The sequence below is a fragment of the Mytilus californianus genome, unplaced genomic scaffold (genome assembly GCF_021869535.1).
Source record: "Mytilus californianus isolate M0D057914Y unplaced genomic scaffold, xbMytCali1.0.p SCAF_4, whole genome shotgun sequence".
NCBI classification, from domain to species: domain Eukaryota; kingdom Metazoa; phylum Mollusca; class Bivalvia; order Mytilida; family Mytilidae; genus Mytilus; species Mytilus californianus.
The window spans coordinates 4098171-4121276 of NW_026262690.1; the positions used below are offsets into that span (position 1 = coordinate 4098171).

A 23106-nucleotide genomic window follows, 5' to 3' on the forward strand; every position below is an offset into this window, starting at 1 on the left:
GACACCATAAATAGTGCTTGAATATTTACATGCAAAATATCACTCTCTCAAACGCAAAGGTGATTTACAAAATGCGTGGATGTTCTTTGTCTTTTTCTCTATTTACGAAAGAAAATCTAGAGAACAGTTTCACTTTAAATTCGCATACGCACGTTGGACGCATGGTTGTGAAAGAAGAAATGGTTCTCCTAAGTTCATGTTCCCCTCCAGATGAGGGGATACGAAAAAAGCAGGAAAATACGTCAGCATTTGTTGGCGAAAAAGCACTTGGGAAAGGCACGCTGTTTATTGCAGAAAGGTTGCTATCAAAGTCAAAATTTGGATATATATAGTCTTGTGTTAGACCGAATAATCTGTTTCTTGTGTGGTTACATTTGTCATTTCATATTTTCTTTTTATCATTTATACATGGTATACAGTATACCTCAAAGGAGATATTGGAGAAGTTATGACAGTCTTTTTTTAATTCATTGACATTCGGAAACTTCAACATGTTCAACCTGTCAACTGACCCATAGATATAATAGCTATAGATAAAGTACTCAGAATTTGTCACACTGAGCCCCATGTAGTTTCCTTTGAAATATCAAAAGCACGGCACTGCCCGTAGTGGCCTATGATGTAGATGATATTTTCCGACATCCTCCCAATAGACTAATTACTTATAATTATATTTAAGGTTCATGTGGACCCTTCGTCTAAAATGGCTGCATTTTCACCTCAAAATTTACTCTGAGTACAGACAAACCTGTGCATCTGGAAAAGTTTTAAGGCATAGCATGCCCTAGATAAATAAAATTCAAATATATTTTATGTTTTAGAAAATTAAAAACTTAACCGGATTTTGCAGTGCACTTTTTTTCATTCCTCCAGAAGGTGCCAAAATAAACTAAGTTGGGAAAGAGGTTTGAGAACTTCCCCACAGGTAATAATTGAAGTGAACTGTTTTGATTGACATGGACAATAGATGGACAATAGATACCTGACAATAATTGGTGATTTAAACTGTGTATCTGAGTGGACCATATCAAGTGAAACTCAACTGTTTGTTAATTTTATCATCTTCTGCAGGGACGAAAAAAAGTGTACTGCTAAATCCAGTTAAGTTTTTAATTTTCTAAAACATACCATGCATTAGAAGTTTATTTATCTAGGGCATGCTATGCCTTAAAACTTTTCCAGATGCGCAGGTTTGTCTGTACTCAGAGTAAATTTTGAGGTGAAAATGCAGCCATTTTAGCCAAAGGGTCCACATGAACCTTAAATTATCAGGCACTCGTCTTATCAACCGATAATTAATATGCGTTACCTGTCTCAAGTAATAATATGCCGTGACGCTGAAGCAAAAAAAAAGTGTCTGGTTGTAAAAGTTGTTCGGATTGTAACTTATTTGGAGAAAATCGGTCAACAAATGAAAAGGTTATGCTGTTGTTGAAATAATAAAATTGAGAAATCATGGAAAATGGACTTAACAGGCATGTAAAATTAAATTGTCATAGCACTTGCATCGGTTGCACTCAGGAAATAAGACCTGTATGATTGACAAGAGGAGACATATCGTTTACTGATGGTATACATGTTTAAGAGGTCGAACCTAGTCGAATTTTTCTATGGCGAGTTAAAGAAATTTCTTTCTTATCGAGATTCAAAATAGTGTTATCATATTTTATGCCAGAAAGAAGAAATTATTATTTTTTTAGAAAAGAAAAAAGATTTTTACAAGTGTTGAAACTTTCTGTCGTAACAGGAAGTTTTAGAAAATAAAGAGAAAAAAAGGAATACATTATAAACTAATTAAACGCCGTTTGGTGAAGAAAACGTATGTAGTGGACACACTGAATACATTAAATAATATGGAAATAGCAAAATTATGTCTCTGAATTTGTTTCTTCTATATACCTTTCCGCTTACCATTTTTGTGCTTGTTTTGCTATTAAATAGATGGTGGTATAATCTGATTGTTGATTTCATTTTTGAAGTAAACAATATACATGTATATAGATTAAGGGTTATAATGGCTATGATAAAATGAAAATATAGGAGTTTTCTCCTGTGTCATTCATGTTTTTTTCCCTTCCTTCTTACAAGGAATTGTATATTTAAAAGGAATGGAAACGCGGCTCGAGATCAATCGGGATACCCGCAGAGCACCCGCAGAGCTATAATCCATGTCTGTCTCAGTCGGAAGTATGATGAATAATATAAAGAATCATAAAGAATCATGACGGAGGTCCATTTCCTGTCATATAGATCGGTCTTTTAATTCACAGGGTCATCTTGCTTCAGAAGATATAAAGGAGAGAGAAACCCAAAATCAAGAATAAATTTTTTAATCCATGAAAAAGGCAAGGCCTTAGGTATCATTTTAATGCCTCATCAAACATACGTTTGTAATATTGTATTATGTAAATTCTCATTAAAATAGACCTTGGTCTTGAAACTTGAGCGAGTTTCATCCGGATTACAAAACAAAAAATACTGTGTTTTGATTTTTTTCTAAAAGCTCGACAACTACGAAGTGCAAAACAAAACAGTTGATATCATTATGAAGCTGAAACCTTATTCTATCATTTAGCCCATTTTTTAAGTTTCTAGTAGAATTTCTGAATTTTCTACGATTTTTCGAAATTTCAGTTTTGAATTTCATTATTCTGTCAAAATATGTCTATCAATCTGGGAGTGTACTACGATTTCTTTTAAATATTGGAAAGTAGAAAGAACAAAGTAAGAAAATGAGATATCATTTTAAAGAAGGAATATTTTCCTACAGATTGGTCTAAATTACGAACGCTAAATGTAATTGGTACAATGTAAATGATTTTATTTCGAAACATGTTGAAATCTTGAAGTAGTGCGTCAATAAATACATCGACACTTCGTATTTTGGTAAGGGTTAAATAACTACTTGAAATAGATGTGACATTGACATACAACTTAAAAGCTTAATCTTTTTTCTATCACATAGTGTTGGTTTTATGAAAATGGTGATCAAAACGAATTTGCTATGATTTTTCAAAATCCCATGTTTATAGTTCACATTGACGCCCTTTTGTTCAGTCAAGTTCCACACCGACGAAGTCAGAAATTACAGGCAAGAAATGTATATAAGACTTCCGATTGAGATTGATTGTGCCGTTTTATACACGATTTTAATCATTTATCTTTTGTCAAATACTATTTTTATACTTAATCGTTGTTTGGTATTGTAGTTTGCCATTATTAAGCTTTGCAGCAAATTACCACAAGCTTAAAAGCAAAACAGTTCCTTCCTTTTTTTGCTAGAAGAGCAGTAGTCTAGAGGTCGCAAAATATTCCTTCGGTGTTAAAATAAATAATATGCGAATGTCGGAAAGTTTTAACTGTTTCTAATTAAAAAAATTATTGCACCACGGCATAATTTAGCATTTATTAACAGGTGAGCTCGGCGTGATTTCTTTTTGACACCTTAAATCAGGGACAGCCTATAGTTAGTACAAAAATGTATACACTGTTCCTGCTTAAATATATATACAACAAAAATTAGCTGTTCAATGATACATGCTAGATTATACCTGCAAATTTGATATCCCATACCGGTGTTTATTATAACACCTATTATCTAAGTTCTTTTATCTAGACAAAATACTACATCTGTTCACGTACTTCTTCCTTTATACTTTTCTATACCAGTCATATTCCAAAATTGAAAAGTTATTTTTTAACTTTTTGCATTACCTTAAATCTTTTTAAAAACTCGTATAATGTCAGATTTCAACTATTAATTGATCTTAATTGTTGCATACCATCGTGAAATATCAAGAGGAGGTACAAGAAAAAAATGTTTTTCAGAAGTAACTTTGTTTAAGGTTGTATTTTTTGTTTATTTCATTTAAGGAATTGTATATCTAAATAGACAATTTCTTGTTTCATTTCATGATTAAATGACCAAGTTCGATAACTACTGCCAGATAAGTAATTAGCCAGTTAGGGCGACGGGATGTAATTAACACACCACCCAAGTCAGAGATGCATCATACAATTTTCTTTGAAGTCGGCCGCGTTTCCATTCCTTTTAAACATATAATTCCTTGCTTCTTACAATTGTGTTAGAGGTGTGATTTGTACTATAAATACAGCTATATATCCCTTCCGGCGCGGGATGTTTGCGCTTTTTCATAGGACGTTTGTGCTTTTTTAAATGGACATTTGCACTTCAATTCATAGGACATTTGCGCTTTTGAAAAAAGGACATTTGCGCTTTTACAATATTTACTTCTCATGACGTCCCTCCTATTTTATCCAAGCTTTGGACCTGGCAGAGTTAAAAAAAGTCGTTTTTTAATATGGTTAAAAGTCATTACGTATAGCACATTCGTGTGTTTAAAAGTCTCCCGATTCACAATTTATTAGATATCGATCGACGGCAATTGCCAACGAAGGCTAATTAACACCAAGCATGACATGTATATAATAAGAGGGTGATAAAATTTCGGCATATATCGTCTGCTTTTGATGTGGGTCCAGTACTTTATCTATGGCTATTATATCTATGACTGACCTAATATAATCTAATCTAACTTACATTTAAACCCCCTTGTAGTGGAACCATGTTTTCATATGTAGGACTAACCTGATTATAATTTCCATGTTCATTGCTTGCTAAAGCTGTTGAAAAAAAAGTATATGTATGAGGTTAGGATGCACAGTCAGGGATAGTCCGAGATTACTCTGACGTCCAACGGCTGTTTTGCCAGACAAGCTAGGGCCTAGGGACGTCAGAGCTTCTCACATCAAAAAGTGGATATTTGCCCGTCCAAAATAGATGCGCTGCTTCGTCGCTTCTGGTGCCAACGGACGGCCTTGGAATTATATAAATCGGGTATCAATTTGTTCATTTTTCATTTATCTCTTCATTTATGTAAGTTTCACCTACGTGCCACCCTTTATTTTCTCATATTTAGACAGTTTTCACAGTGACCCACCAATTCTGGCATTTTGACTTTCATTTTGAAAGATTGTCATGTGATCACGAGAAAAAAGTAAGGCACAATGGACTATGGGAAATGATGTATGCATATGACCCTAGGTCAATATGAATATATAATCTATTCTGAGAAGGAATAACTGCATGTACTGCAAACAAGATTCAAGAGATTTGTAAACAAAAAAACATGATACGACACCAACAAATTCATGCGACGATGTCTATATATGATTGGGAATTTTAGAGCTGAAAATTGGGAAAAAAGAGCATATTTCTCTTTGGGATTGGGGCCCAAACTTGGACCCAAAAAGAGGGTTGGAAAATCCCTGATTACAGATACTTTCATGAGTTGTCTACTCTTTAATCCTTAAATTTTCTAAATCTGTAGTAACATATGTTTGTTATTTGTTAAATAAATCATAAAATATTTTAACTTTTAGTGGGCATTTGGGAATTCTTGAAACTTTGCGCAGAAACTAAATACATCAACCATGGTAAATCAATGAGACAAGGCTTTTAAGGGATAAACTTAGCTGTAATAACAAGGATTAGTTATTAAAGGCATGTAACTTATTATATGAGACACTTGGGAATTACTTGGAAGCTTGTGCAGAACCTCATTACATGCCTTGATCATTATTTCTTACAATAAATTAAAATACATTGTGATTAAACATGATTTATGTCTTAGCAAAGGCTTTGAAGGGATGTAGAGAAGCTGTAATAACATAGGTGTACTATGCATGATTGACAAACTATGAACTGTTATATCTTTCTATAGTTTAGTATACATAAAGACAATGATAATATCAATAGAACTTGTATACATTTTAACAAAACAAATGATGTATATTGGCCCTTTGAAACATGTAACATACATATGTTATCACAGTTCTTTGATTTTTTAGTCCACAATAACAAATGTATGTTATTTTTCTGTAATAACCCTATAAAGTTATAGTCTTGACTGATGCAGGCTATCCCACTCCTGATGGCTGTAACTCTTCGACAAAAAACATCACAAATCCAGGATTTTGAATGGCGCTCTCTTAATGAGAAAGCCAATTAGCTGATAGCTTAATGTCTCCTTGATATTATTATATAAAGGGCAGAGCCAATCATGCTTTCAAGTTTGTTTTTTTGGGGATTGCTTGAAATATATAAATCAAAACCCTATTGCCATATATATGTTGATCCAAATATTTCCCAGGCTTCATCTCTACCTTTGTGTGGTGAACAGTCTTTAAAAGAATATATTAAGGTTCATCAAAAGGAATTGAAAAATATGGCCGTGTTTACACCACAAAATTTACTCTGAGTACAGACAAACCGATGCACCTAGGAAAGTTTTTAGGCATGGCTGGACCTGGATATATATAAAAGTTTTTTCCAGTGTGCAGAAGATGGCCAAATAAACTAACAATTGAGTTTCATTTGATAGGGTCCACTCAGTTACAGAGTTTAAATCACCTATTGTTTGCAGATATCTATTGTCCATTTAAATCAATACAACTCACTACATTCATTGTATGAGGGGAGCTTCTCAGACCTCTCTCCCAACTAAGTATATTTTGGTACCTTCTGCAAGAATGAAAAAAAATGAATGGCAAAATCCAGTTAAGTTTTTGATATTCTGAAACTTAAAATGCATTTAAATTGTATATATCTAGGTCTAGCCATGCTCTAAAACTTTTCCAGATGTACAGAATTGTGTGTACCATGTGTACCCAGAGTGAAATTTGTGTAGTAATATTACGGCCATATTTATAAATAAAAGGTTACCACGAACCTTAAAGTACGTGTCAAGCATTTTATTATCTTAAATGTATGTGTCAAGCAATTTATTAAATTAAATGATATATATATATGTATATAAAATGAGTGAATAATAGCCAATGATAAATCTTACGGGGCGATGGATCATATAAATATGATACAGTACACTACAAAATATAATATATAACCAGTCTAAAAGGGTACAACATCACCAAAAAATGACAATAAACGAACAAATGTAACTATAAATATTTGGGATAACAGATATCCTTCATCAGTATGAGCACAATGTAAAATGAATCAGATCAATCTATTCTGATTATTAAACTATAGCAATCTTGAATTCTATACAATAAAAAAAGTGAAACAGTTTCTCCCAAACATCATATGTAGAGATGCTAATAAATTTTTAAAATTTCCAAAAAACGACTCAAAGACATGCCTAAAATGAAAATAGCAATTAGAGATATGAACTGGCACAACTCAAAAATTCCAAAATGACGTCAGTTAAGAAGTTACAACAACTGCATGTAAATACATTCCCAAAAAAACATATAAGCTGGTAAAATATGTCAAACAGAGGCTGCGTATTTATCATCCCAAATAAATAGCAGTTTTATAATGAAAAGAAAAAATAATAGTAAATTTGGGCTAAGGTTAAAAAATTCCTCCTTTTATTCTGTATAAATTAATTTTCAGAATGCTATATATATATTTTTTTTTTATGAAGCAAACTCTTAAAAACTCAGCTAATATTGTCCATTTATAAATAAATAAATTAAATTCTTGGTGTACTTGGATATACTGAATCTAACTGCATATTTAGATTTTGGATATTGGACCATAATAGGTAAAAGTCCAATTTCAAATTTTTCAGTTCTTTGACGACATTCATTCTGTGTCAGAAACCTATGCTGTGTCAAATATTTAATCGCAATCCAAATTCAGAGCTGTATCAAGCTTGAATGTAGTGTCCATACTTGCCCCAACTGTACAGGGTTCAACCTCTGCAGTCGTATCAATCCTCACCCCACAGATCATTTAAAAAAAAAATTTGGCATGACAGAGTGCAGAACATGAAGGACAAGGATTTTCTCTTACAGCACCTCATCATAGTCATTCATATATTTTTTCTAGTTGTTTTTCAATGACAGAACTCAGAACATGAAGGTCAAGGATTTTCTCTTACAATATTCCATTATAGTCTGCCATAATTTTTTTCAGTTGTTTGTCATGGCAGAGCTCAGAACATTAAGATCAAGGATTTTCTCTTACAATATCCCATTATAGTCTGCCATAATTTTTTTCAGTTGTTTGTCATGGCAGAGCTCAGAACATTAAGATCAAGGATTTTCTCTTACAGTATCCCATTATAGTCTGCCATAATTTTTTTCAGTTGTTTGTCATGGCAGAGTTCAGAACATGAAGGTCAAGGATTTTCTCTTACAGTATCCCATTATAGTCTGCCATAATTTTTTTCAGCTGTTTGTCATGGCAGAGTTCAGAACATGAAGGTCAAGGATTTTCTCTTACAGTATCCCATTATAGTCTGCCATAATTTTTTTCAGTTGTTTGTCATGGCAGAGTTCAGAACATGAAGGTCAAGGATTTTCTCCTACAGTATCCCATTATAGTCTGCCATAAATTTTTTTCAGCTGTTTGTCATGGCAGAGTTCAGAACATGAAGGTCAAGGATTTTCTCCTACAGTATCCCATTATAGTCTGCCTTAATTTTTTTCAGTTGTTTGTCATGGCAGAGTTCAGAACATGAAGGTCAAGGACTTTCTCTTACAGTATCCCATTATAGTCTGCCATAATTTTTTTCAGTTGTTTGTCATGGCAGAGTTCAGAACATGAAGGTCAAGGATTTTCTCTTACAGTATCCCATTATAGTCTGCCATAATTTTTTTTTCAGTTGTTTGTCATGGCAGAGCTCAGAACATGAAGGTCAAGGATTTTCCCTACAGTATCCTGGTATAAGTATACATGCTGTATCCAGAGATTTAACAGCCTTTCCACATGAATGTTTATATTTGATGGTTGAGGGAGATTTAACTGGTAAACATCACTAAATATTATTGGTTAATTAGATATAGATTTGATCAAATTTCGAAGCATTACACTATTTCTGATGGCTTATGATTTACCATATATTTCAACAACCAATTGAGAATTTTTGTAGTTTGCTTTTTTAATATCATGATTACAATATCAGTCTTCACTACGCTGTACTGACAAAACAGATTAAACACTTATCAGGGCATTAAAGTTTGTTTTGGTGTTTAAAAAAAAACAAATATTGTATGGCCAGAATAGCCAGTAAACCCTAAACCAACTGTCAACTATGTGAATGTTTATTGTGGTAGTAGTGTTTTCTATGTAACTATAAAGATGTGTTTATAGTTCTGTAACATTTTCATTTTATATGAGATTATTTTTTAAGGAAAGGATCAATTTTTTCAGAAATTATCTGGCCTTAATAAGAATCTAGGAAATTGATCTTGTTTAAAGTTCACGCTGGAGATCAGGACAAAAAAAGTGCACAAATTTTGAACAGCAGTCATTCTAAAAAATTGGACATATTCAAGAAAAATAGCAGTATAATATATATGTAAGGCAGTACAGTTTATGTAAAAAGAGATGTCTTTAGGAAGGAAAAAATTAGTTTTCCTCAGAAAAAAAAAACAAATTCCATGTTTTCAACCGATTATAAAAACTAATACAATTTTAGATATCTGATAACATACTTTTGTCTCTACATCCTTTCAATTAAAGAAAGCTTTTGAAGTGCTTGGTAGTTGACAAGCTTTTAAAGTGTTTGGTATTAATATAATTGTCAATTTTACTAATTTTTGCGTTTTTTGCTAATCTCTTAATCTTTTAACAGATAGAAACTGTAAACAGCAAAAATGATCAGCAAACTAAGACCTTATTAAATATGACTGATATTATCAAACATCTTCTAAAGGAGTTTTTTCCCTTTAATGACTGTTTTTACCTATTTTGCATAATAGATAGAATGAAAAAAGCGAAATCATAGCTAGATAAGATCTATAAATAGGCAAACATAATGGGTAAAGATGAAAATGAATATCTTAATTGCATATATTTGCCAGGTGAGCAATAAGGGGTCTTATGTATTGATCATGTTGATGTTAATAACAAAATCTATAAAACGGATCATTATTCTAAAATTGAGAATAGAAATGGGGAATGTGTCAAAGAGACAACAACCCAACCAAAGAGCAGAAAACAGCCGAAGGCCACCAATGGGTCTTCAACACAGTGAGAAAATCCCACACCAGGAGGCGGGCTTCAGCTGGCACCTAAAACAAAAATGTGTACTAGTTCAATGAAAATGGAAATCACACTAAACTCCAAAACATATAAATGAACTAAAATTAAAAAACATACAAGACTTACAAAGGCCAGAGGCTCCTGACTTGGGACAGGCGCAAAAATGCGGCAGGGTTAAACTTGTTTTGTGAAATCTCAACCCTCCCCCTATACCTCTAGCCAATGTAGAATAAACAAACACACAGCAATACGCACAGTAAAACTCAGTTTAAAAGAAGTCTGAATCCCATGTCAGAAAAGGTAACAAAAGAAACTAAGCAAAATGACGATACATAAATTAACAAAGGACTACTAGCAGATACTGACATGCCAGCTCCAGACCTCAATTAAACTGATTGAAAGATTATGTCTTCATCATATGAAAATCAAGCACAATCCCTCCCGTTAGGGGTTTAGTATCATACCATCATAAAATATATGAGTAGAACATAACCCGTATCATGCCAACAACTGGTTTTAGAATAAATGTGTTTATTTTCGATGCAAAGACCCTATGAGTGAATCAATATTAATACCAAAATATTGCCATCTTTAATGACCTGACACAGTATCGTAACTATATCCCTTCTAAATAAGTCTGTTTAAAGGTTTGGTTAGCTTTTGAGGTGAATGTCGACATTTTTGTACTTTGTTTAGAATTTTACCATAAAAGATTGGATGTGAAATACCTGAATGTATAAGATGTTTGATAAAGGAGTTTAAGTTTGATTTTTTTCTCCAAATTAAAGTTGTATGACAAATATGATGATATATTACTGTAGATGATGCTAACAGAGAGGATGAAGAATCAGATGATGAAGATATTGACCCATCAACAGAGATGAGATTTGTACCAGACGATAAAACTGTTTGTATGTACACTAAATTCTTACGGATATCTGTACTATAAATGGAAAATTTTATTTAAATTTTCATATTTTGATTTGTGTATTTTTATTTAATACTTGCTTGTCTGTCATATTTGGGGTGTTTCTTTTTATGCCCCCGCCGTAGCGGAGGGAGCATTAAGTTTTACCCTTGTCTGTCTGTACGTACGTCCCAAAATTGGTTTCCGTTCTCTAACTTTAGTTTGTCTCAACCAAATGTTATGAAACTTATACACAATGCTTATTACCACAAAACACAGATTAAATTTGAATTTTGGTGGCGTCACTTTTACTGTTCTAGAGTTATGCCCCTTTACAAATGGAAAATTGCTGAATTTATCGTTTCCGTTCTCTAACTTTAGTTTGCCTCAACCAAATGTTATGAAACTTATACACAATGGTAATTACCACAAAATACAGATCAAGTTTGAATTTTGGTGGCGTCACTTTTACCGTTCTAGAGTTATGCCCCTTTACAAATGGAAAAATTGCTGAATTTTTCGTTTCTGTTCTCTAACTTTAGTTTGCCTCAACCAAATGTTATGAAACTTATCCACAATGCTTAATATCACAAAACACAGATCAAGTTTGAATTTTGGTGGTATCACTTTAACCGTTCTAGAGTTATGCCCCTTTAGAAATGGAAAAATTGCTAAATTTTTATTTTCTTCTAAATATCATCAAGTTATTTTTAAAATTGGAGTTATCTTTCTTTTTCCACGATTATAGTTGAATCAACTACAATCAATGCTTTATACAATGCAATGTTTAATTTTGACTTCCACTGATAAAACACAGATCAAGTTGAATTTGGGTAGTGTTGCTTTAACCATTATTGAGTTATGCCCCTTTATAAATCGAAAGATTGCAAAATTTTTAGTTTCCATTCTGTAACTTAAGTTTGCCCGGACCAAACATTATGAAACCTATACACAATATTCATTACCACAAAACTAAGATCAAGTACAAATTTTTTGTTTCCGTTTTCTAACTTTAGTTTGCCTCGACCAAATGTTATGAAACTTATACACAATGCTTATTACTACATAATACAGATTAAGTACGAAATTTGGTGGCAACACTTTTACCATTCTTGAGTTATGTCCCTTTATAAACATAAAAATTGCTGAATTTTTCGTTTCCGTTCTCTAAAGTTAGACTCAACCAAATGTTATGAGACTTACACACAGTGCTTATTACCACAAAACTCAGATCAAGTTCAAATTTGGGTAGCGTCACTTTTACCATTCTTCAGTTATGTCCCTTTATAACTATATGATATGCAAGCGGGGGTGTCCACATGTGGACACTATCCACATTTATTTCAATAAGAAGTCCTTTGGTCTTTCAGTGGATCAGTTATATAAAGCCATGTCAGATTTTATATACCTCTCTTTTTCAGTAGATCAGTATTATTTAGCCCTGTCAGATTTTAAATATACTGTGGATTCATTTATTTTCGTGGATAGAGAAAAAAAGACGTTTCGTGGTATACGCAAATTCGTGGATCGCTGATTACAAAAAAAAAAAAATCAGATACGTAATTCGTGGATTTCTTTTTGATTTATAAAATTAAATAACCTCCTTGGTTTGATCAATAAAAAAACAAACAAAAAAATAGGAATTCATTGAAAAAGTTTTGAATTGTCCAAATCCTCGCTTGGTCATGCTAGGTTAAAGTGTTCATTGAAAACTTCTATTACAATAATGGGCAGAGACAAATTATTTGTTTGTTTTACAATTTATAAATTCTTGTCGGAATTTTATAAGGCATTCAAAACTCTTTTGATTGAAAGCTCATTTCCCTAATCACGATATAATTAACAGTCATATAAGTTAAAGGTGTGAAAATAAATGTTCCTGTCATAAACAATAATACCTACGGGCAATATCCCCGTACTTAATCCTATTGATTTTTAATCACCAGTAAACCAAACTATGACACGGTAATAAACAACTTGCAGTTATTTTTTTTTAACAGTTTTTAACCAATTTTAAAAAGTAAATTATCACTGATATTCGATATATTTATTATTGATTTTATCAAAATACTTGTATCTTATTTCAATAAAAACACGTGTTATGTTAAAATGTTTATCGCTAGTCAACACTATACTAGAACTGCATAACATAACCGGAAATAAACATCCGACTCCATACACATTTCTCAGGATTATTCTTCGTTGAATTCTTAAATTCATGGTTCGCTGTGACCCACGAAACCCACGAAAATTGGTATACCACGAATAAAAATGAATCCACAGTACCTCTCTTTTTCAGTGGACCAGTTGTATAAAGCCATGTCAGATTATATATACCTCTCTTTCAGTGGACCAGTTGTATAAAGCCATGTCAGATTATATATACCTCTCTTTCAGTGGACCAGTTATATAAAGCCATGTCAGATTATATATACCTCTCTTTCAGTGGACCAGTTGTATAAAGCCATGTCAGATTATATATACCTCTCTTTCAGTGGACCAGTTATATAAAGCCATGTCAGATTATATATACCTCTCTTTCAGTGGATCAGTTGTATAAAGCCATGCCAGATTATATATACCTCTCTTTCAGTGGACCAGTTGTATAAAGCCATGTCAGATTATATATACCTCTCTTTCAGTGGACCAGTTGTATAAAGCCATGTCAGATTATATATACCTCTCTTTCAGTGGACCAGTTGTATAAAGCCATGCCAGATTATATATACCTCTCTTTCAGTGGACCAGTTGTATAAAGCCATGCCAGATTATATATATACCTCTCTTTCAGTGGACCAGTTGTATAAAGCCGTGTCAGATTATATATACCTCTCTTTCAGTGGACCAGTTGTATAAAGCCATGTCAGATTATATATACCTCTCTTTCAGTGGACCAGTTGTATAAAGCCATGTCAGATTATATATACCTCTCTTTCAGTGGACCAGTTGTATAAAGCCATGTCAGATTATATATACCTCTCTTTCAGTGGACCAGTTGTATAAAGCCATGCCAGATTATTTATACCTCTCTTTCAGTGGACCAGTTGTATAAAGCCATGCCAGATTATATATACCTCTCTTTCAGTGGACCAGTTGTATAAAACCATGTCAGATTATATATACCTCTCTTTCAGTGGACCAGTTGTATAAAGCCATGTCAGATTATATATACCTCTCTTTCAGTGGACCATTGTATAAAGCCCTGCCAGATTATATATACCTCTCTTTCAGTGGACCAGTTGTATAAAGCCATGTCAGATTATATATACCTCTCTTTCAGTGGACCAGTTGTATAAAGCCATGTCAGATTATATATACCTCTCTTTCAGTGGACCAGTTGTATAAAGCCATGCCAGATTATATATACCTCTCTTTCAGTGGACCAGTTGTATAAAGCCATGCCAGATTATATATACCTCTCTTTCAGTGGACCAGTTGTATAAAGCCATGTCAGATTATATATACCTCTCTTTCAGTGGACCAGTTGTATAAAGCCATGTCAGATTATATATACCTCTCTTTCAGGGGACCAGTTGTATAAAGCCATGTTAGATTTTATCCAATATACCTCTCTTTCAGTGGAGCAGTTATATAAAGCCATATCAGATTTTATTCAATATACCTCTCTTTTTCAGTGGATCAGTTGTATTAACCCATGTCAGATTTTATATATCTCTCTTTCAGTGGATCAGTTATATAAAGCCATGTCAGATTTTATATCTCTCTTTTTTTCAGTGGATCAGTTATATAAAGCCATGTCAGATTTTATCCAATATACCTCTCTTTCAATGGATCAGTTATATAAAGCCATGCCAGATTTTATATACCTTTATATCAATGGACAAGTTGTATAAAGCCATGTTCGATTTTATCCAATATACCTCTCTTTCAGTGGACCAGTCATATAAAGCCATATCAGATTTTATTCAATATACCTCTCTTTTTCAGTGGATCAGTTGTATTAACCCATGTCAGATTTTATATATCTCTCTTTCAGTGGATCAGTTATATAAAGCCATGTCAGATTTTATATCTCTCTTTTTTTCAGTGGATCAGTTATATAAAGCCATGTCAGATTTTATCCAATATACCTCTCTTTCAATGGATCAGTTATATAAAGCCATGCCAGATTTTATATACCTTTATATCAATGGACAAGTTGTATAAAGCCATGTTCGATTTTATCCAATATACCTCTCTTTCAGTGGACCAGTCATATAAAGCCATATCAGATTTTATTCAATATACCTCTCTTTTTCAGTGGATCAGTTGTATTAACCCATGTCAGATTTTATATATCTCTCTTTCAGTGGATCAGTTATATAAAGCCATGTTAGATTTTATATTACTCTTTTTCAGTGGATCAGTTATTAAAAGCCATGTCAAATTTTATATTACTCTTTTTCAGTGGATCAGTTATAAAAAGCCATGTCAAATTTTATTCAATATACCTCTCTCTTTCAGTGGATCAGTTATATAAAGCCACGTCAGATTTTATATACCTCTCTTTTTCAGTGGATCAGTAATATTAAGCCACGTCAGATTTACATATACCTTTCTTTTTCAGAGGACCAGTTATATAAATCCATGTCGGATTTTATTCAGTATACCTTTCTTTTTCAGTGGACCAGTTATATAAAGCCATGTCAGACTGTCAGATATTGCATCCGGATGAAGATGATTCAGATTTTGATGGTAAATGTTGTAGACAATATTTGTTTTTAAATAGTCACTAAGCATATGGTTTTACCCCAGTTTGTGTTTCTGTTATGTAAGGACAAATATGAGCTAGCCATCACTTGCCAATTGTCATCCATCATCAAAAATTGCTACTTCAGGTTGACCTTTTTAATGGTCATATGTCTTCCAACCTAACGCAAAAGACCTAATGGTTTTATGATGAACCAGGATGAATTTTTAGCAAAGGTCAAAATCTAGAATCTCTAATTGACGGTTGACCTTGCCTTCAATTACAAGGTCATAGGTCATGGATGTCAAATCGAAAGACTCCAGTTCATTCACATGTATGGTTGAGGACAGGGTTTCCGCTGGTGGTCGCCATTTTCGCATTTTGCGAAAAAAATAAAAATTGTGGCGATTAATTTCCTTACTGGCAAAAGACTTTGGCGAAAGAACTATATTATGAATAAATATCATTTAATAGCCAAAAATCTATATGACAAGTAAAAAAATAACATTTCAGACGGCAGAAGAAAAAAAAATAATCAGAACAAAAACAAAAGACCTTTCCAAGAAAAGTGGAAAGACCTAATTGAATAACAAAATATTTAAATGTATGGTGATTGTCTTTTAAAAAACATCTTATATCAGCTGACCATGGAAACTTAGGGAGAGGTCAATCTCATATCAGCTGAACATGTAACTTTAGTGAGAGGTCAATCTTATTTATATCAGCTGACCATGTAAACTGAGGCAGAGGTCAATCTTATATCAGCTGACCATGTAAACTTAGGGGGATGTCAATCTTATATCAGCTGACCATGTAAACTTAGGGAGGGGTCCATCTTGTATCAGCTGACCAATTTATGTTGGGAAGGGGGTCCATCTTATATCAGCTGACCATGTTATTTTGGGGAGGGATCCACATAATATTAGCATACAATCAAGCTGAATAATTTACCATATTTATACATTATTTCCTACCAAGGTATCTTAAATATCTTGATGTACCCTGTGGCCATCTAAATATTGTTATTGTTTTTGCATTTAACAATGAGATTGTCTGACAAATTATGTTAATAATTGTTATTAACATGTAGAAAAGAATTATTCTCAAATGGCTGCTAGGGTCTAACTAAAACTTGCAGTGAGGTGTGATCTCTTGTTCCATGTTGATGTTCTTTCTGTGATTATGAAAAAGCACTGTTCATAGGGTTCGTCTTGAACTTGCAGTGAGGTGTGATCTCTTGTTCCATGTTGATTTCTTTCTGTGATTATGAAAAAGCACTGTTTATAGGGTTCGTCTTGAACTTGCAGTGAGGTGTGATCTCTTGTTCCATGTTGATGTTCTTTCTGTGATTATGAAAAGGCACTGCTCATAGGGTTTGTCTTGAACTTGCAGTGAGGTGTGATCTCTTGTTCCATGTTGAAGTCTTTTGTGTGATTATGAAAAAGCAATGTTCATAGGGTTTGTCTTGGACTTGCAGTGAGGTATAATCTCTTGTTCCATGTTGATGTTCTTTCTGTGATTATGAAAAGGCACTGTTCATAGGGTTTGTCATGAACTTGCAGTGAGGTGTGATCTCTTGTTCCATGTTGATGTTCTTTCTGTGATTATGAAAAGGCACTGTTCATAGAGTTTGTCTTGAACTTGCAGTGAGGTGTGATCTCTTGTTCCATGTTGATGTTCTTTCTGTGATTATGAAAAGGCACTGTTCATAGGGTTTGTCTTGAACTTGCAGTGAGGTGTGATCTCTTGTTCCATGTTGATGTTCTTTGTGCAATTATGAAAAAGCACTGTTCATAGGGTTTGTCTTGAACTTTCAGTGAAGTGTGATCTCTTGTTCCATGTTGATGTTCTTTCTGCGATTATGAAAAGGCACTGTTCATAGGGTTTGTCTTGAACTTGCAGTGAGGTGTGATCTCTTGTTCCATGTTGATGTTCTTTCTGTGATTATGAAAAGGCACTGTTCATAGGGTTTGTCTTGAACTTGCAGTGAGGTGTGATCTCTTGTTCCATGTTGATGTTGTTTGTGTGATTATGAAAAGGCACTGTTCATAGGGATTGTCTTGAACTTGCAGTGAGGTGTGATCTCTTGTTCCATGTTGATGTTCTTTCTGTGATTATGAAAAGGCACTGTTCATAGGGTTTGTCTTGAACTTGCAGTGAGGTGTGATCTCTTGTTCCATGTTGATGTTCTTTCTGTGATTATTAATAAGCACTGTTCATAGGGTTTGTCTTGAACTTGCAGTGAGGTGTGATCTCTTGTTCCATGTTGATGTTCTTTTTGTGATAATGAATAAGCACTGTTCATAGGGTTTGTCTTGAACTTGCAGTGAGGTGTGATCTCTTGTTCCGTGTTGATGTTCTTTGTGCGATTATGAAAAAGCACTGTTCATAGGGTTTGTCTTGAACTTGCAGTGAGGTGTGATCTCTTGTTCCATGTTGATGTTCTTTCTGTGATTATGAAAAGGCACTGTTCATAGGGTTTGTCTTGAACTTGCAGTGAGGTGTGATCTCTTGTTCCATGTTGATGTTCTTTCTGTGATTATGAATAAGCACTGTTCATAGGGTTTGTCTTGAACTTGCAGTGAGGTGTGATCTCTTGTTCCATGTTGATGTTCTTTGTGTGATTATGAAAAAGCACTGTTCATAGGGATTGTCTTGAACTTGCAGTGAGGTGTGATCTCTTGATCCATGTTGAAGTCTTTTGTGTGATTATGAAAAAGCACTGTTCATAGGGTTCGTCTTGGACTTGCAGTGAGGTATAATCTCTTGTTCCATGTTGATGTTCTTTCTGTGATTATGAAAAGGCACTGTTCATAGGGCTTGTCTTGAACTTGCAGTGTGGTGTGATCTCTTGTTCCATGTTGATGTTCTTTCTGTGATTATGAAAAGGCACTGTTCATAGGGTTTGTCTTGAACTTGCAGTGTGGTGTGATCTTTTGTTCCATGTTGATGTTCTTTCTGTGAATATGAAAAGGCACTGTTCATAGGGTTTGTCCTGAACTTGCAGTGAGGTGTGATCTCTTGTTCCATGTTGATGTTCTTTCTGTGATTATGAAAAGGCACTGTTCATAGGGTTTGTCTTGCACTTGCAGTGAGGTGTGATTTCTTGTTCCATGTTGATGTTCTTTCTGTGATTATGAAAAGGCACTGTTCATAGGGTTTGTCTCGGACTTGCAGTGAGGTGTGATCTCTTGTTCCATGTTGATGTTCTTTCTGTGATTATGAAAAGGCACTGTTCATAGGGTTTGTCTTGGACTTGCAGTGAGGTGTGATCTCTTGTTTCATGTTGATTTCTTTCTGTGATTATGAATAAGCACTGTTCATAGGGTTTGTCTTGGATTGCAGTGAGGTGTGATCTCTTGTTCCATGTTGATGTTCTTTCTGTGATTATGAATAAGCACTGTTCATAGGGTTTGTCTTAAACTTGCAGTGAGGTGTGATCTCTTGTTCCATGTTGATGTTCTTTCTGTGATTATGAATAAGCACTGTTCATAGGGTTTGTCTTAAACTTGCAGTGAGGTGTGATCTCTTGTTCCATGTTGATGTTCTTTGTGTGATTATGAATAAGCACTGTTCATAGGGTTTGTCTTAAACTTGCAGTGAGGTGTGATCTCTTGTTCCATGTTGATGTTCTTTCTGTGATTATGAAAAGGCACTGTTCATAGCGTTCGTCTTGAATTTGCAGTGAGGTGATCTCTTGTTCCATGTTGATGTTCTTTCTGTGATTATAAATAAGCACTGTTCATAGGGTTTGTCTTGAATTTGCAGTGAGGTGATCTCTTGTTCCATGTTGATTTCTTTCTGTGATTATGAATAAGCACTGTTCATAGGGTTTGTCTTGAACTTGCAGTGAGGTGTTATTTCTTGCTGCATGTCATCTCTGTGATTATGAAAAAGCACTGTTCATAGGGTCCGTCTTGAACTTGCAGTGAGGTGTTATTTCTTGCTGCATGTCATCTCTGTGACTATGAGAAAGCACTGTTCTTAGGGTTTGTCTTGAACTTGCAGTGAGGTGTTATTTCTTGCTGCATGTCATCTCTGTGATTATGAAAAAGCACTGTTCATAGGGTCTGTCTTGAACTTGCAGTGAGGTGTTATTTCTTGCTGCATGTCATCTCTGTGATTATGAAAAAGCATTGTTCATAGGGTCCGTCTTGAACTTGCAGTGAGGTGTTATTTCTTGCTGCATGTCATCTCTGTGACTATGAGAAAGCACTGTTCTTAGGGTCTGTCTTGAACTTGCAGTGAGGTGTGATTTCTTGCTGCATGTCCTCTCTGTGACTATGAGAAAGCACTGTTCTTAGGGTTCGTCTTGAACTTGCAGTGAGGTGTGATTTCTTGCTGCATGTCTTCTCTGTGACCAAGAGAAAGTACAGTTCCTATGCTTTTGTTAATTGTGTGAACAGATTTTGTGACACAGCATCTCTTCTTTTCTATAATAGAAATAAACCAAAGAAGAATCAGTTCCTATAGAATAGATTCTCTTTCATAATAAGGTATAGTGGAAATGTTAGTTTGGAATGGTGGTACTTAATTTACAATGTTTGTATTTATAGAAGGAGGATTCTACGAAGGAGAAGATGGATTTGACCACTTATCAGAACAAGGTCAAGCCAATCTACAACGTATGGAAAATTTATTAGGTCAAGGTGATGGTCAGTTACCAAATAATAATCGTAAGTAATTCAATTGTAAGTCAGTTTGTGGAGATATGATCTAATATTGATTGTGGTGGAGTTTTTTTTCAAAAAGTGCAGAATGAATAGTTTTAGATGGCTTCATTAAAAAACAGGTGGTCTTTTGCAAACATTTTCTGTCTAATATCCATTAATATAAATCCATTCAAAACACTTCAATTGTTTTCCCTTACTGCTGCCTTAGTGACAAGGGACTTATAAGACTAAAGTTTTCAGAAATATTTTTTAAAGATTACTATATGAAAGTTAGTAACAGATTCCAATCATATATTTTTTTTATTTCCTTGTGTAATTTGATATGGAATTGCATCAGGGTGACATCACTGTGACATGCTTTGTGTTATCCCTAATGATAGCTGGCCTACAGTACATGGTATTTTTCTGTTATAGAAGTACAAATAGTTATTTTTCAATACATAGCAGACCTTCAGACTTAAAGTGTCTATAGAAGACTTTTAATTACTATTTTAAAGAACAATAAAACAGTGAAATGAAAATTGATTTCATGGTTGCAAAAAAAAAATCTTAAATATATCAAAATTTATTTTATAGATGCAGAGAATGGAGATGATGCTATCATAGATGAACAGTTCGAGGATGCTGATGAAGATGATGATATGGAACAATGAACAGTTACCCATACAAAATACAAATGCTATGAAGTCAGTAACTTAATGGGTACCAGTGTGAATGGCAGTTGTCCAATGTACAGTTCCATTGATCATTATTGTATATAGACTTCATATCATTCTTTACATTGTTCATAAACTGTACTGAACAAAGATAAAAGGCCCAAATACATTCAGAATGTAGAACTGTATAAAGACTCAAGGACCATTTCTATTAAGAATAAAAAAATTCAAGATTTTTTTAATTTGTTAGCAATTCCTGAGTGTCATTCAAACTGAATGAAATTTTTATTGAAAGAAATTAAAAAAAAATGTAATGCCCATTAAATATGGATGATGGCATTACGTTGTCTGTCTGAGCATATCTTACAATAACTCAAATGTACTTTATTGAATCCTTGCTAAATTTCTACACCATGTTGGGTTACTTAAAAGCTGGCTATTTTCCATTAAAAAGAAATTTCTGAGCTGTATCAGCGTTATTGGACTGAAATTGTCAAAAACTACGCAAATTTACATGTGTTTGTCAGTAATTATGTTTTGTCAGGACAAGCTTCCTGTTGATTTGATATTGATAATTTTTCAGACAATATCAGGAGTTATTGGATGTTAATCTTCACATATTTCTAATTTTTTTTAATCATCTTCAAAAGCTATGGAATTTTCATATGTCTGATGATAATTTCTCAAATTTACCCTCACTGATCACATGAAAGTTATCACAACGTCATTGCTTTAAAATTTATTACCTCCCTTTGATGTTAATACTAAACTGTTGTCAGACAAAGTTATTATGGCCTAACAGGACTTTAATCTCAATAACTGTTCATATTTTTCATGATAATTTAAGTATGCTTTCATGAATTCTTATACAATCCTTACACACTGTTTTGTTCATTTAATAACATTAATTTGACAAACAATGTATATTTGTACTGATTTCTAGATGAGTATTTCATGCATGCCTGGAACAGCTATTTTTTTTTCTTTCCAATAAATCAAGGATATGCTCCTAGTACAGAAATGTACACAAAGTTTACTATTAACTGTATCTATGCACATTTTCATTGAAGTGAAAAATGAATCCAATAAGCCATCTTTAAAAGAGGAATTATAAAATACACATGAACAGTTTTAGAATCCTTAAAGAATTCAGTGACTCTTTTTAAAGAAGATAGATTATTCATGTAACAGCTAATGTACTAGATATGCAGATCTTTTTTCATGTTTGAATTTATCAATTCTCAATATAGTGCTTCATAATTGTGTATTATTTACAATAAACATTTTACAATAAATATTGTATGTAGCTGTAGTTCTTTTGTTAAGAAGAGTTTAAGAGCTACTACATTTTACCACTTTCTTATTATTTAATCAATATTTGCATCATGTTTTCATAATTTGGTCTTCTATATAATAGTATTTCAACTGTACTTTTGGATTTTAATATTCAGTATTGATTTTAACACGCCTTTGGCACAAAAAAAAAGCTGATAATGATCTGTAGGATTGTGGCCATACCCATATTTGGGGAAAGGTCCAAATGGTGACCAAAACTGTTTTCATTTAACTGCAAAGGTGGTTTAGTTTGAGGGGATTTTATATTTCGTAATTTTTTGGGGCAAATATGTAGGCGAGGTTTAGTTTTCATGATTTCTTTGGGCAAACATGTTAAAGTTTTGTTTTCATGTTTTCTTAAGCTATAAGAAGCCATTTAGGACCAATTCCATTGTTTTATAGATATAAGAAGATGTGGTATGAGTGCCAATGAGACAACTCTCCATCCAAGTCAAAATTTTGTCTTTTTATGTTCCAATGTTTTATGTTATTTTCCTAACTTCTTTTTTACAGGAACTTTCAGTTGTGCACTATTTGGTTTTACATAGGTTATTTTTCCACAGTAAACCCCAATTTGCCACTTCCAGCCCTAATTTGAACTCTGATTTTTATTCAGTTTTTGTTATAAGATCCATTTAAATTGCCTTGCATAAGTCTATTAAGAGGTTCAATAAACTTAAACACAAAATATTTATAAAATGTTATTTTTATTAACCCTTTTAATAAGAGATAAGGAGCAAAAGAGTCCAAGTCGAAATGGCCTTTAAAATAACTTTTTCATCTTAGTGGGATAAACTATTGATCAATGA

At 33.4% G+C, this 23106-nt stretch overlaps 1 protein-coding gene and 1 long non-coding RNA gene across 7 annotated transcripts; one reads left to right on the plus strand and one right to left on the minus strand.

Moving 5' to 3' along the window:
- The first annotated feature begins 121 nt into the window (after window positions 1–121).
- Window positions 122–22268, plus strand: LOC127739404 (methylosome subunit pICln-like). 6 transcript variants are annotated; one of them, XM_052251159.1, is made up of 7 exons: window positions 122–298; window positions 8136–8167; window positions 8687–8797; window positions 10858–10947; window positions 15567–15638; window positions 20190–20309; window positions 20883–22268. In XM_052251159.1, exons 1-7 carry the CDS (start codon window positions 162–164, stop codon window positions 20957–20959), a joined length of 639 nt encoding a protein of 212 aa, XP_052107119.1. In that variant the 5' UTR covers window positions 122–161; the 3' UTR covers window positions 20960–22268. The 6 variants fall into 6 exon arrangements, with proteins under 6 accessions (XP_052107119.1, XP_052107121.1, XP_052107120.1 ...); XM_052251161.1 differs by lacking the exon at window positions 8136–8167 and adding an exon at window positions 8308–8339; XM_052251160.1 differs by lacking the exon at window positions 8136–8167 and adding an exon at window positions 8481–8512.
- On the minus strand, window positions 13632–14424 carry LOC127739426 (uncharacterized). The gene is made up of 4 exons (XR_008000445.1): window positions 14360–14424; window positions 14164–14261; window positions 13773–13919; window positions 13632–13723 (listed from the first exon to the last, which is right to left on the minus strand). It is a non-coding gene; the product is annotated as an uncharacterized LOC127739426 (long non-coding RNA).
- Window positions 22269–23106: the final 838 nt, after the last annotated feature.

Coding starts and splice junctions, on each gene's coding strand:
- LOC127739404 (XM_052251159.1), top strand. CDS start 162: ATGGTTGTGAAAGAAGAAATGGTTCTCCTAAGTTCATGTTCCCCTCCA. Junction 8,168..8,686: donor GCAGAGTTCAGAACATGAAG/GTCAAGGATTTT, acceptor CAGAACATGAAG/GTCAAGGATTTTCCCTACAG. Junction 8,798..10,857: donor GGTTGAGGGAGATTTAACTG/GTAAACATCACT, acceptor ATATTACTGTAG/ATGATGCTAACAGAGAGGAT.